Below are 15,119 nucleotides of genomic sequence, written 5' to 3' on the forward strand. Positions count from 1 at the left end.
TTATTTTTCTTTGATCTAGGCTACTGTTTCAGTAGATGTTTTTCAACAAAGTCCACCTTCACATTTTAAGTTTACTGTTCACTAAGCTACAAAAATATAAAAATCAATTTGAAATTAAATATTTCAAATGAGGAATTTTATTTCTCAGATTAAGATATTAATTTGAATTTGTTTGTCCATGGACCAAGATCCCATATTTTCTCATGGTATTGAAGAACTATTGAGAAATCAGGAGTTTCTTTTATTCAGTAATGCAGTCCTTATGGTAATTATGAACTGTTTGGGAGTAACAACTTTCTCTGTCTTATATATAATATTCCATGGTAACTATATTGTACTTACTTCAGTTAAATTCTACTGATATTACTTACATTACACATTAAGTAAAAGTATTTTTGTTCATAAAAATGAAAATTGGTAATTTTGAAAATTTTTTACCTTAATTGTGAACTTCCTTGCTGATTAATTTTGATAGTATTTTTAAAAATAAGGAAGTTTCTAACAAAATTATTTGGAAGTAAAGAAAATCTGAAAAACTCTGTGGGCCTACCTAGGTTATCTTATAGTCAATTATGACAATTTTACTTAAATTTTGAAACATTAAATGACAAACACCTCAATTAATTCTTACCCAAAAGAACTGAAAGCAGTCCCAAAATACCATGTCCATTAATGCATCAAATACTGATTCAGTGAAATCAGTGGGAATAGGATTTCACCGAATGGCTTTGGAAAGTCTTTTCCAAGACAGAAATATGAAGTAAATCTTTAATTGCCTTCAAATTTTTCTAAATACCTCCTCTGTAAGCAGTTGAATGAGCCGTTTAAGTTTGTTGTGACCACGATTCATAATGGATAAGGCATTCAACTTTTTAAACTAAATGTCTTTTCATGTTCATGAGGTAGAACTGAGTGGACTGTTGGCAAATGGAAGATACTGTTTATTTGAGGTGGGATTCTTCCCTCTGAATATCAGCTCTCTAAAGACTAGTCATCTAGTCCAAGTCTAGGCTTCTGCTCTAATCACTCTTTAGAACAATTAGCTACGAAATTGTTATTTGAAATTCCTTACAGTGCGGGAAAAAGTTGAAGTAAATTCAAATTTCATTTGTTGAACTATTACAAGATTACAAAAAGTAAACATGAAGAAAGTTAGAAAGTAATAAAACTACCTATAATCATAACCCTGGCATTACTATTCAGCGTGTACTGTAGTCAGTACCTGTTACTGAAGATAAAATTATCAGCTATGCACTTCTATTTTAATAGAATAGAGTCTAGTACTTTTTAAAATAAGCAAGTATTATATAGAAAAAACACTATGTCACCATATAAGCTAAAGCCAGCTTTTCTCATGCTGATTATCTAAGGGTAAACAAGCTTTCACAACCACAACACACTGACAGGTCAGTCAAGTTTTCACAGTAGTAGACAACAGAGACATACATCATTTCTAGAAAAGGTATATCTCTGAATTTTGCCAAGTCTTTGCACTGTTCAGATTGTGTCAAAGTAGGGGGTCAGCTGAGGAATGGGTATAGAGTTGGCTAAGTTTGTCTCATACTTTTTTATACAGCCTTGTAGCAAATATGGCAAATTGTGCTTTCCAGTCTGGTTAGCTACAGTTTGACAACATACTTTGAAAGCAGCAGAACCCAGGTGGTGAAACATAGAACCAGATCTTAATGTAATGTAAGTCAATATAATGCTATTGACTTTAGATCCAGGGGATCTGCTTTTTATAGAAGCCAAGTTTGATCCTACATTTAGGAATGCCCAGCTTAGTGGTGATAGTGCTTCTAGCTGTGGTAACATTATACTAGATATCAGTATTAACATCAGCTATACTTTCCTGGTGTTTGTTCTAAGTCAAACTTGGACACTTTGCTTCTAAGGATATGTTTGTATAACCCAATGTAATGCCTCTCAGTAGGATTTATTGCCTCCACTGGACACCTTAATAAAGCAGTTATACAGTTTCCAGTGCTTCAGGTTGCTGATACATCTTTGCATAGCACTTCATTATGTTGCACTGATCGTGTTTTCTTTACATGTATACGTATAGCATAAATTAAATTACCCAGACACCCACCCTGGGGGCTAGATAATGATGGTAGTGCTTTTGAAGTCAGCCACCCTAGCATTTGTGTCTGGGCTTTTTCAAAAATTTTCTGCCTCATCTGGTTTAAGGATACTAGGACTATCTATACATTTGCTGTAATATAAAAACCTCTTTTTTTGAAATTTTATTTTAATGCAAATAGGTTTTATTTTCTTGTTCCCCTCTGCCAAGTTCCCAAGTTTCACATGTAGATCTGATTTGTATTGTTTCATATTGATTTATAACTCATCGTTCCAGGTACCCTACTCACAGTTTTCTTTTCTGTTCTATGTGTTTTAGGGGCTGCCTGGCCCACCAGGTGAAAAAGGTGAAAATGGTGATGTGGGCCCAATGGTAAGACTTCTTCTGCATTGGTCACTCTGGAGGACATAAATATCATCCATTTATTACTGTCTTTTCACTGTGGCTCACAATTTTATAAGCTGCTCCTGAATTTGGTGCCTGAGTATGAAACATTTTGTATGACACAAACTTCCTCTGGGATTTACTTCCCTTTCCCATGTCTGTCTCCTCATCCTTAATATAGAGATTTATGTAACTTAAGAAAATACTTGGAAAAGTAGCAAAGCAGATGCTGTGTGTGTCCAAGACAGGACAGTGGTAAGCAGGTTCAGGAAAGAAAGAGAAAAAGGAGAGACCACTGCATCAGAGTTTGGTGCAACTTTTCTGAAATTCAGGGCATTGTACTTAGCCTCAGGTAACTGCAGGCCACAAGATGGTAAACACTCTTTGGTTATGTTTACTGTTTCTCTGGGTGATCTTGAAACTACATTTCCCAACTGTTTATACTGTTGAGAGAATGCCCTCTGGGCTGGTCCTGACTGAAATGCAGGGTATCTACAGTATACATTTGCCTCCAACACCCTATGCCAAGCCTGTATGCTTTATTATTGCCCATCTGTAGGCTCCATGGTGCAGTACTGCCACATGGCTGTTAACAGACGTACAAGCTGCTCAAGGGTCTTTGCATAGTGGAATGAGTATGCAGGTAACCTGCAGGGAAAATACAATGCAGGAAACCAATCCTCAGGAGTCAGATAATTTCCAGCTCAGATACTGTATGACAACCTGGATCCCCTGCACTTTGTGAAATCATGCAACGGGTAGCAATCTGGCCCTGTTTCTGTAGCACTGCAAAGATTAAACGTCCTCTACAGATTGACTATATTATTTGTCATTGGCCAAAAAAGCCCCACTGGACTTATTCTTTATGATTGTAACTATATCAAATTGTCTCCTTGATACAGGGTCCACCTGGCCCTCCAGGTCCAAGAGGTCCCCAGGGTCCTAATGGAGCTGATGTAAGGAATAACCTTTTTTTTTCCTCTCAGTAATTCAGTAATAAGTGCTATATTTGGGGTAACTTTTTTCATTTATCATTTATTTCTTTTATCACTGTAGGGTCCTCAAGGCCCCCCAGGCTCAATTGGCTCTGTTGGAGGCGTTGGTGAAAAGGTGAGTGTTGATAATAACCTCCTAGGAATAGAAAACATTGGAATAAGAATATGAATATACATTTTGATTCTGCTTTGGAGCTACATGGGTATATTACAGTTTCCAAATATCCTTCATTGATCTAGTAATTGTTAATAGTGATGTAGCTGTACTAATGGTTGACTTACCATGGTTTGTCTTTTTATGTCACATTTTACATCACAAAAATATTTCAAAAACAGAGGAAAAAGCTTTAGCGCAGAAAAGGTAGGTTTCAGGTGAAGGATTAAAGTAAGGTTATGGTTATTTCCTTACCTACATAGTTTGATGTCTACAGTAACATTATTGGTTTCAAGTGTTTTTCATTTTATACTGGTGTAGGTTAGAGTATCATATAACCCTTTATCTGGAACGTTAAGAATATAAGCTATTATCTAATGTATCAGTGGTAAACATATCTGTGAGGTGAAGCAGTCCTGAAGCATCAATATGTATCTGCTCCTCATACAGACAGAAATAGTTCAAATAAAGTAAAAAATTTGAGGATGATTTGTGCTAGTTGAAAACCTGACTTAAGACTGATGCTGTATGACATTCATTCATCAGAATTTTTTTCATTGCTATTTTCAGTTCTCTATTCAGAACATTTCCTACCAGTATAGGGAGTGGTGTGGGGGTTTTTGTTTGGTTGTTTTTTTTTTAATTTCATGCTTTACCCAAATAACATGTCAGATATATCCTTTTTTTTCTTAAACAAAAGATATTTTATGCAATAGACATAAGGGCTTTTTTGTGTGTGCTTTCATTCATCAGTGTAAACTATTATAAAATGCTCTGCAAACACAAAATATAAAAGTCTCTTGAAATTCCTATTTATGTTTATTTTACCGAGTTAGATGACCTCAGCCAGCTTGTAAACCTAAAAGCATTTTGCTGTAATGTTACAGAAATGTTACAGATTTAGTATTCGTTTTTTCTTTAATTTTGCATTTGGAAAGAGAAGATTTTGAACAAAGCATAAGGTGAAGGAAACAGAAGAGAATTATATTCTAGTCCACTGTATAAATAACTTATTGAGAAACTATATAGATTGCTCTTGAATATTTAAAAATTTGCCACAGAGTATCATATGTATTCAATAAAACACTGATGTCAATGAATCCTAGAAAAGACATCCCTAGGAATGTCAGTATTGATAGCTTTTTAGAAAGATCACTGTATTGATAACATTTCAGAACATGAAGCAAGTTTTCCCTTTTTATTCCTGTCCCATCAGATATTTAAATTTTCCCTCATCTTTCTCATACACCATTACTGAGCTTCTGCACTTCAAAAGTCTTAACTTCTGCTTGCTTTCATTTATCCACATATTCTCTTTGACACAGTGTACCAGTATTGTACCTTCAGGTACAAATCCATCAGATCTTTGAATTCGCAAATAATGACTCAAGTACCAGGTCAATCAAAATCATTTATATTTGTTATGATTCTGTTCTTGATCACTGTCCAAAAGCATGTCACTGTGCTTCACAGAGCTTTTAGGTATTCTTTTCACAAAATAAGGAAGTTCCCATTATTTTCCCAGGATCATTTGTATGATTAATAATAATTAAAAAATAATTAAAACCTGCAGTTTGTGCTATGGTATCTCACAAACTTCTTGTCCACACCCTGTAATAACAAAAGATCTTTCCTATAATGCTCTTCAATATTGTTGACATCTACCATAAAATTTTGGTTGTCTATTTTTTTCACTTTTCTTTAAATAGCCCTTCACTTACATTAGGGCCACGCCAAAAGGAATCATCAACTTCTCATCAGTATGACCAAACTATTTTTTGAGTAGACTCTTCAGATGTTTCATGATTTTTTCCTACATGTCCATCAAATAAATCACTTACCAGTGCTCTGGGATATGGTAGAGTACTGGAATAATGTAATATAATATATGGCTTGATGGAAAAGTATCCAACTTTGTCTGCCGCCTTTTTCTTTTGAGATCAAAGGGTATGCAGCCCAAGAAGATTAAAATATTAACTTTATACTGTAGGTTTTTCACGGTAGCAAGGTGATGTCTTAAGCTGACAATGCTTCATTGCATTCCCTGTTTCTCAGTGTGGCTCTGAGCATCAACTCACCTCCTCGTAGCAGTGGCATTCTTCTGTCTTCCATCTTTTTTTACCTAAAATTGCCTAAGGCATACAAAACATGATGTCCTCCTGCTTGACTGTATTATTAACAAGGATATTCCCTCTAATCTCCCAGATTTGTGATGTTGTTCCTCCAGCCTGTCTTAAAAGAGAGTTTGACCTCATGAAGAGCTGCAGGATTTGTTTTTCTCTCTGGGAAGAGTATCAAAAACATGTCTGAATTTTAGCGTTGGTAGAGATGGCAAAAAAAGTTACTGGAAAAAGAGAGTCTGTCAGCAGAATACAGAAAAAAATGGGCACTGTGGGAAGAAAAATTCTTCCTGTGAGCGCTAGAGTACTGAGAAAAATGTTTCTTATGAAACGCCACATCCAGGATTGCACCCATAATATTCACTGCTTTAAAAAAAACCCTTGTATAATATTGTGGCCCATTGAAGTCAATAGGAATTTTGTCATTGGTTTCAATCACCTTTTTTAATTTGTACTGTTTCATGATCAAATTACATTCCGGTAATTCTATAGAAACATTGACTTATATTGAACTCCTTACTCCTTTGTTTCTCCCTGTGACTCTTCTGTGTGATTTAGAATCCCTATTTGCAATAATCAGCCCCCCAAATTTAATTCAAGAACATGAAATTCAGCCTGTTTATCACTGGTTGTCATTTTTATTTTCTCTTGCTTATTTCCCATATTCTCTGCATTCACACAGAGAAGCTTCCAAGTTTTTATTTATTCTAATTACTTTTCCTCCTCCTCGAGTTTTAGTACATGCCAGTAATTTTCCTGGTTAGGATACCTTCCTTCTTAATTTCAGTTCCATTTAATGAGTTCTGCAAGCTTAGAAATGATAAAGAGTTGTTTTGTCAGGAGGAGTTGCCTCAGTGAGAGGGCAGTTCACGCTTTTAAACAAAACATGCATTTTCTCTTTTCCTTTTCTTCCCACATATTTTTTCCCCAACATTTTTATTATGTCAGCATGCTTTGGCCACTGCATCCCTTTCAGGAAAGACGTATCAAACTACAGATAATGTAATGCAGTGCTGATTGTAGAGTGTGGAAAAACATTTGCTTACTTTCCTATTTGAATGGTTAGACTAGGAGATACTGTGTTATTAATATTAGGGTTTCAAAGCCCCCTTGTCTTCTGGCAAAACATAAACAAATTTTTTCACACTTAGTGCCATGTATTTTTAACTAGCTTGTTGTTTCCTCTGCTGAAGACACAAAGGCCTAAATGTTCAAAGACATCTGCAGTACAAATGTGCATGTAGCCTTGCATTATTAATGCCTGTAGCTTCCATGGAGCAGCCTAGAAGTCTTAAGACTCGCAACAAGAACTGTTTAAATCCAGCTTCCACCCAGAGATTCTTCTCTTTGTTGTGCTTATAATTAAGAAAAAGTGGGAAATCCAAATGTACCAACACATGATTAACTCTAGTTAGATATCAAAGGCCTAACGTGCAGTAAGTTGCTCACGACTCCTCAAAACTGGACCTTAGGTGTTTTACTTTACATAAGAATTTACAACAGAGAGGAAACAGAACAAGTAACATTAACCTCATACTTCTCTTCCACAAAGCCTAACAAAATAAATTTGTCTTTCTAATTTAGGTTAATCTGTGATAACTGCACTGAGTACTGTGCCATTCTTCCACACTTTCTTCCTTCCATAGCATGCATTAAACTGGCAGAGTTAATGAGTAATGCAAAATTAATGTTTGCAGAACCTAAGTGTTCTTTCTGTAGCCTCTCAGAGTTTAGATCTGTTTTACTGTAAAGTCTCATGTTAAAAAAACACTACATTCATCTGGGTTTATACTCCTTCCTATTATATCATTCTAAAATAATTTTTAAAATAGTATACTAATAAGTAGTCCAACACAGTAAATAAGTGAGATCAACAGTTTAAATGCTTAATCAGTCATTGATTTATACTGCAGATGGAAGTGAGAAAACAAAATCAATTGAGTATTCTGGCCCTAAGTTTAAGAACATGTCCTCTAAGTTTTCACAGACATCTTTATGTGTGCATATCATTTTTCTGCACACCTGTGTACAGACAATTGCAAAGATGCTTAATCAAGATGTGTCTAAGACAGTTTATGCTACCTGAATATCTGACCTAACAAATTACTTTTAATAACTTTACATGACTCACTGACTTGATCTCTTCTCATTCTTCTCCATCTCTCCAACATGCTTCTAAACATAACCCCTCCCAGAAAATATAGGACAGCTTTAGAACTTATCTTTTGATTAAATTTAGCTCTCCACAGAGCCATAATATATGTAACAATCACACATGCATACCTATGTGAAAAGGGATTGTCTTCTGGAATCACAATTTTTCTCTTTTGTTTGTTTGTTTTTGAGGATAGTAAAAAGGAGCAAAAGTGTAACTGAATCTTTTTCACAACCCAGTCAGTTGCAAAGTTGCCTCTCATTCTTACACAATAAATCACCACGTTCCAGAATTTAACCAAAAGGTGTCAGCCTTCCATTCACTATCTCTCTGTCTCTGTGCTTTTTATGGACAGCTCTACACTACTGGTCATAATAAGGAAAACAAAGGATTTATAAACTACTGTCCTTAGTCTGATAGAAATAATTCTGCTTGCTTAATCCAAGGCAGTTTTCAGAATAAAATGTGTCGGTGGAATGACATGACTTTGCAGGTTAGAATGTCTCTTTTTGCTCTTGAAATTGTCAGAGGAATGCTTTGCCTTAGAAAGACCATGCTAAATTTTGAAAGATCTGACCTGATAAAAAAAGAGGGGAAAAATTCTAGAGGTGGAATATATCTACTATTATATCATAAAATCTGTTTCCCAAAAGAACATGAGATATTTCCCAAGGTGTACCAGATTCTGAATTAATACCATCATTACCAAAAATGCAAAGACAAGGGCAAACAAAAACTTACAGATTGCACAGTTTTTAGTAGCTATAAATATGCACTGTGTAAATATATATCAGCTACAATCTTCTCTATCAAGACATTGTTTAACTCCCTTAACAGCTGACTAAAACAAATACAACCTTTCATAGTACCTAATATTTGGAATATAAAAACCAGTGTCAGAAAAAACAAGGACTGCATACAGGGAAGAGTAACATTTTTTAATAGAGCAATGATTTAGAAGTATTAATGTGAAATGAAACTTTAACTGGTCTCATCTTTCACAGATGCCCTTTAAGGGGAACATCTTGACATTTTCTAGCCCTTCCAATTTTGTTGCCTTCCACACTGCTGCTTATTGGGGAGTTACTATGCACAGAGCTCATATAGGTTGTCTGGATCTGCCAGTTTCAGCATGCGTGCATAGCAGGGACCCCTGAGATCCCAGGAGCGCAGTGTTCCCCCATTGTCCTCAGTATAGGTCAATATGTTGGAGATGTGTTTGTCAATGGCATGGGTAAAGAGCGGATTACAAATCAAATGTGAGTCATCATAAATTACAGTATCATTTGGCAGAGAGGCAGAAAAAGAACTCGTTCTCTGAGAAGCTTAGAAGGGGATTATACTGGCACAAGTGCTTGTCAGGAAAGACTTGGCACAATTGTGCCAGATGTCACTCGTTTAGTTTGTCCTGAAATGGGGACACTTGTTGAAAGGGTCTATGTTGTGGACTCTGTTAGATATAAAATATCTACTAACTTGAACAAATCAATTTTCTTGCTAATTCCAGACCTCATTCTCTGTTGCTATGTAAATCTAATTTGATTGATACTAGGCATGGACAAAAAAAACCCAAACCAAAACTAATGATGCTGCAGTTCAGTAAAGTTCATGCAGAGGGTAAGGAAATGATGGTTATGAATTTTCCTAGGAAACATACTTAATGCTTATTGATCTGATGTATCCTCTAGATGATTATTTTTTTTAAATAACAAATAATGTATCACTGAAGCAAATGACTATTAAGTACTAAAAGGTATCATTAATGTTTAAGATTGATGCAAATTTAAGTATGTCTAATAAAACATACCACATTTTCTAAAAGCAAATTCACCCTTTAAAAGTGCCCTTTCTCAAGGACATTCTAATATTGCTTCTAAAATTGTGGTTATCTGTTAATTATCCTATTCTACAATTCAGTTGGATACTTAAATCTTCCATTCATCTAATGTAATATTTATATTGGGGCAAATTCTGGTCCCAGTGAGGTCATTGTACTACCATTAGCTTGTATGAACAAAAAGTTCAGTATCTACACCAAATTGTCTAAGATTCATATTTTATGGTTTATACTTTTATACTGTCTGCATGGAAATGACAGAGATGCATTCAATATTGATTGAATTGTCATAGAATAAAGAGTGGCATGCAGGCCATAGAGGATATGATGGATACACAGATTTATTCCAGATCTGTGGTTTGAGTTCAGCAGAGGGGACTGGGTGAAATGCACTTTCAGCACTGGAGTACTCTTGTTTATAGGTATCATTATTGACAAGGTTCATTTGGTTTTGAAAGAAATACATATTGGGGGAAAAAAATCCCATTAGCAGTTACATTGAGAAATCCTTTGGAATAAAAATATACAGAACTCATATCTCAGAACTCCATGACAATCATAAAGCAGATTCTGTTATCCTTTCACAAATTTGCGTGTCTGTGATGCTAATAACTAAATATTCTACTAACAGAGTAGGTTTTTATAAATGTTTATTTATCAGACCACTGAGCTAGAAAGCGATCAGTCATAACTAAACTTTAAAATTAACAATTGCAAAGACAGTCACTGAGCTAATGCTGTGTATTAGCTCAAAAAGAGACTAAATTAACTTAAATGTTCATTTATTCTTGTATAATCTTTGACTTGCACAGATTTCTGTGTGCTGTTGTCCTTAAAGCCATCTGCTTTACTAAACAATTTTCATCACCAGTAAATACATAGCATACACCTTTGTAGCCTGTGGTGAAAGTTTTACTAACTGTTATGCTATAATCCTATCCTTATGTTTTTCCTTATATAATTTTTTTATTCTAAGTACCTATAGAAACAGTATCTTCACTCCATTTACATTAATTTCCGATTAGTATTCTCTTACTTGTAGAGACTTGCTTCCAGGAAAAATGTATTTTCTAAAGAAAAAAACATACAGAGTTGATAGACTTCTTTGCTTTTTTTTGTGACTAGAAAGCAAGATGACAAACAGGAAATTTGCAATATATGGGCTAATAAAGGGGAAGATCTTACAAAGCCCAAGGGAAGGTTAGATCCCTTTCTCACAAAAACCTTAGTCTGATATATTCTCTCTAAAATTTCAGATTCCATTTCTGCAAAACTGTATGTAACTCAACCCCCTTTAGGTAGACCCAATAAAAGACGGTTCTTGTAAGCTGTTCACATGAAAAAGCATGAGAAGAACATGTAATAACAGAAGTAAAATCATAGAATTATGTTCTCTAACGATTCATCGATTTATCTCACACATTTACAGGGTGAACCTGGAGAAGCTGGTAACCCTGGACCTCCAGGAGAATCTGGAACATCTGTGAGTATTTTGGTTTTGTCTTATTATTAACCTTTATTATGGTGTGTTTAATTTAGAAAGCATTTAATCAGATTTCTTGTGTAATTGTATATGTTTTCTTTAAGTTTTTAGTGAAGAACTTGTACCTTTGAAATGCAATTTGTTTCTGTATAATTATAGCTACATCTTGTACTAACACCTACAGGACAAAGCTGAAGCCTTCCTAAAAGAATATCTATTGTTTTCTTCCAAAAGTATTAACTTTGACATGCAAGTTTTTCTCTCTGAAGCAGTTCCTTGATGCAAACTGGGTTTGCACTGTTGGCACTTGACCTGAGATTTATAGGTTTTTCAGTCTGAGTCTGAGGTCCTAAATTCACATTCACATGCCAGTATTTATTAAGGAGTAACATTGTCGAGGTCTGAAAGACAGTTTTGCTGTTGGGATCTCTTTTTAGCCATTCAATTTCCAGATGACATTTTTGTGTTCATATGTTTTCCACAGGGTCCAAAAGGTGAAAGGGGAGAAAAAGGTGAGGCTGGTCCACCTGGAGCAGCTGGACCACCAGGTGCTAAAGGACCTCCAGGTGATGATGGGCCCAAGGGTAACCCAGTAAGTGAGCTTAATAATTTTAACACAAAGCACTCTGAAGCACGGCTGATGTTGTGCTACATACAGAACTGTATGTAATTTTCTACATTTGAACTAAATTCATTACATGTTTTGTAAAATATTTGTGATCATTGCTACCTGCTTGTCAAAGGATTACATGTTCCTTGTTATTTTCTTGATTTATCTAGGGGCCAGTTGGTTTTCCTGGAGATCCTGGTCCCCCTGGGGAACCCGGTCCAGCTGTAAGTATACTTAAAAACCAGGTTTAGGTCCTAGTCTTTATTTGTACTAATTTCTAGTTAACCCTGCCTCTTCTTTGTCTGGGAATGAGGTCTTGCCTGTAAGATCTGTTGCTTTTCTGTTCGTATATTTCTTAAGGCTTAAAAAAGGTTTGGAAATCTTTAAGAAGCTTGAAAACTAATGTCCTTAGGAAAATGCTCTGTAGAAAGTGCTGTTAGTTTTATATATGAAACTATGTTACTTAATGTAGCTGAAGTTTGTATCTTGTTTATTTTCTTGTGAATTATGTAGGGTCAAGATGGTGTTGGTGGAGAGAAGGGTGAAGATGGTGATCCTGGTCAACCTGTGAGTTGTTTCTGTTATTTTTTTTCAGCTGCGTGTTCTTTTCTATACTAACAAAGTATCTTTTGATGAATCAGTAGTTTCTATACATTCATACTCCTAAAAATATTTTCTAAATGGATGCTCTTTCTATTATACCGAAAAATATCTATTAATTTCCTTGCAGAGATAGAACTGCCCATATTATAGTAACAATCAGAAGCAAGAGTTCAATTTCTTTTAGAAGTAGAAACAAATGATGTGTTAAGGATTTGTCCTGGAGCTGCTGAGGAGCACTAAAATTAGAGCAACTCTGAGCATAAGAAAAGGAGAGCTGCAGCCAAATAATCTTCATTAGCTGACCTGATGAAATGAAGCAAGATCTTAATGTTTCTGCTTTAAGAAAGCTAAAAAGTAGCTCAGCAATACCCATATTAAGCATCAAAGTTCTGATATTTCTGTAGATTCCCATATTACAATATCATAAATCTAAATTTTTTCATTGAAGAAAAGATAGTTTTCATTTTGGAAAGTGTCTTTCTAGCTCTGGAAGTACTGATTATCAGGAAATTATCCTATACAGTACAGACTCAAAATAAAAAATGCCAGCACATTGAACATATGGTTGGAAGTAAGTTATAAACTCAGGTTTACTTGCAAACTTCAGGAAATTAATCACTGTATGTCTGTCTTAACAATGAGTACTTTCAGAGAAAGTTCCTGAAGAAAAGCTTAGCAAACTATTAGGAACCCTGAAATAAATAAGAGTATCACAGCTTATCAAGATGGAGTAGCCATCAGTAGCCACACATGACTATCAGCGCAAAAAGATTTTTCAAGAGAAGGCCACCCATGGGGTAGCTAACTCGCAGATGTCAGTGAAAAAAATTAGTGGAAGTAACAACTTCAGCACCTGAGAAAGCAAGAAATTTCTTAATGGAGTTAGGCAGTAAGCTAACACCATATGTTACTTCTGTGTGGCCACTTCCTGGTCTGAAATGTTTTGTTGCAAACAGGAAGAGAAAAAAAGAATGACTGCAGTAACAAAAACTGTTAAGAATTTCAAAAGACCACCCTAAGAAAGGATTTGTTGAATAAACAGGTACACTTCCATGTGTGTATTTTTGGTACTTTCTGTCTGTCTGTTGGAAGGGGCCAACATATTACGGAAGTTTGTTGCATTTAATAAAGTTTATAACTTTCTTCTCTGTTTCCATTCAGTTTATAATTTTCCATTGCAGGGTCCACCAGGTCCTTCAGGTGAAGCTGGCCCACCTGGTCCACCTGGGAAAAGAGTAAGCAATTTCTCATTTTCTCTTGTACATGTCTTTTTCTGAGGCACTATGTTCTAGAGAATTTCAGCTACTTGTATGCTGTTTGAAGTTTAAGTAATGTAATAGGAGGAATGAAAAATAGAAACAGCAGAAAAAAAAAACCCTTTAACATGCATTACATGGAACATGGGAACAAAAATAGGTAGAGAAGAATGTATTCCTTATCTATAAATGCAGTTTTTCTTTTCACCCAAGCTAATATAGTGTTTGCTAGGGTAAGAATTTTGTGTCTGCTCATAGATGTGAGTTATTATGAGAGTAATACAAGATATCATCCCTAGGCACATGGCTGCTACCAGGGAACAGGAAGAATGCGTCTGCTTTGGTGTCTTTAGCCTCTGAAATAAAATAATTTCAATGCAGCTTTTGTGTAAACCTATGTCATCCCCTCTGCATACAAAATTAACATTCAGACATTTCTGTAACTTATGAAGCTGTTTCATTATTTCTAAAGTCTTTGAAGCTTCACTGGCTTTACAAATACAGCTAATCAAAACCAGCAAATAATGTTACACTTACAGAACTGTAGTAGATGCATCAACCTTTAGGTCTGCTTCAGAGAGCAATTAGATGTAGTTTTTACACTTAAAAAAAACAAGAGAGGGGGGCATCATAAAATGTAAGCTGAGAGCTATTTAACAAAATGTGTTAAATTGCTCTATTTAGTAGTCTTGAGTGAACTGACATGCCTGATTAGTTTTATCTATTTTACACAATAATCTATTTGCTTCACCAACTTGCAAAACACTTATAATGCTGTAAATCGTTATGGTAGCATTAGCAACCTTATCACAAGACCTGAAATATGGCTCGATTGAATATTAGCAATTAGTATGTTTGTTTGATGTCAGATTAGAACTTCCTATTTTATTATATAGAAAGGCAGTAGCTCATTCCTAACAGATGGGATTTATTGAATCTGATTGTACCTAGACAAAAAACACTTTAGAAACACAAATATCATGTCACTTTTGGTTTGACACAATTTAGGGAAAATGTATGGCTAAATATTGTCAAGCAATCCCTTTCCTGAATTCTGAAGAAAACATTTTGTAGAATCAGATTCTGTTACTTGAATACCTGAATGTTTCAAGCTTGTAGGGAGTCCGTACTGTATGTATACCAGAGAGAAACAGTGAAGTATTGAAAGCTTCATACTTTGCTGGCAGAATAAACACAAAAAATGCTCTTCATTAGTTTTTGTCGGTTCTATGGTAGAATCAGTTTCAACAGAAAGCCCTAACAAGTGTCCTTTCATCCAAAAGGAGGTACCATTTCAGCAGTAATACCACTGTCTATGGAGGTGCAGCTTTGGCTATACTACTAGAAAGCCACATTCCACCATGTTTTTTATTTTGCTGTCTCTAAAACAACAAGCTGGCAGAGCTCAGGATTCATGCTTTTAATCTACTCCCTGGAAC

The 15,119-nt window shown here is 35.2% G+C and overlaps 1 protein-coding gene across 5 annotated transcripts in view; it reads left to right on the top strand.

The window, feature by feature from the left end:
* Positions 1-15,119, top strand: part of COL11A1 (collagen type XI alpha 1 chain) — a 160,741-nt gene that overhangs the window by 125,121 nt on the left and 20,501 nt on the right. For all 5 annotated transcript variants that reach the window (XM_040610990.1, XM_040610993.1, XM_040610992.1 and 2 more), the window contains 8 exons: positions 2,402-2,455; positions 3,370-3,423; positions 3,524-3,577; positions 11,158-11,211; positions 11,696-11,803; positions 11,992-12,045; positions 12,335-12,388; positions 13,606-13,659. In XM_040610990.1, the coding sequence (XP_040466924.1) occupies positions 2,402-2,455; positions 3,370-3,423; positions 3,524-3,577; positions 11,158-11,211; positions 11,696-11,803; positions 11,992-12,045; positions 12,335-12,388; positions 13,606-13,659 (486 nt within the window). The remainder of the gene's footprint in view (positions 1-2,401; positions 2,456-3,369; positions 3,424-3,523; positions 3,578-11,157; positions 11,212-11,695; positions 11,804-11,991; positions 12,046-12,334; positions 12,389-13,605; positions 13,660-15,119) is intronic.

Source organism: Falco naumanni, chromosome 11 (assembly GCF_017639655.2).
Source record: "Falco naumanni isolate bFalNau1 chromosome 11, bFalNau1.pat, whole genome shotgun sequence".
NCBI lineage: Eukaryota > Metazoa > Chordata > Aves > Falconiformes > Falconidae > Falco > Falco naumanni.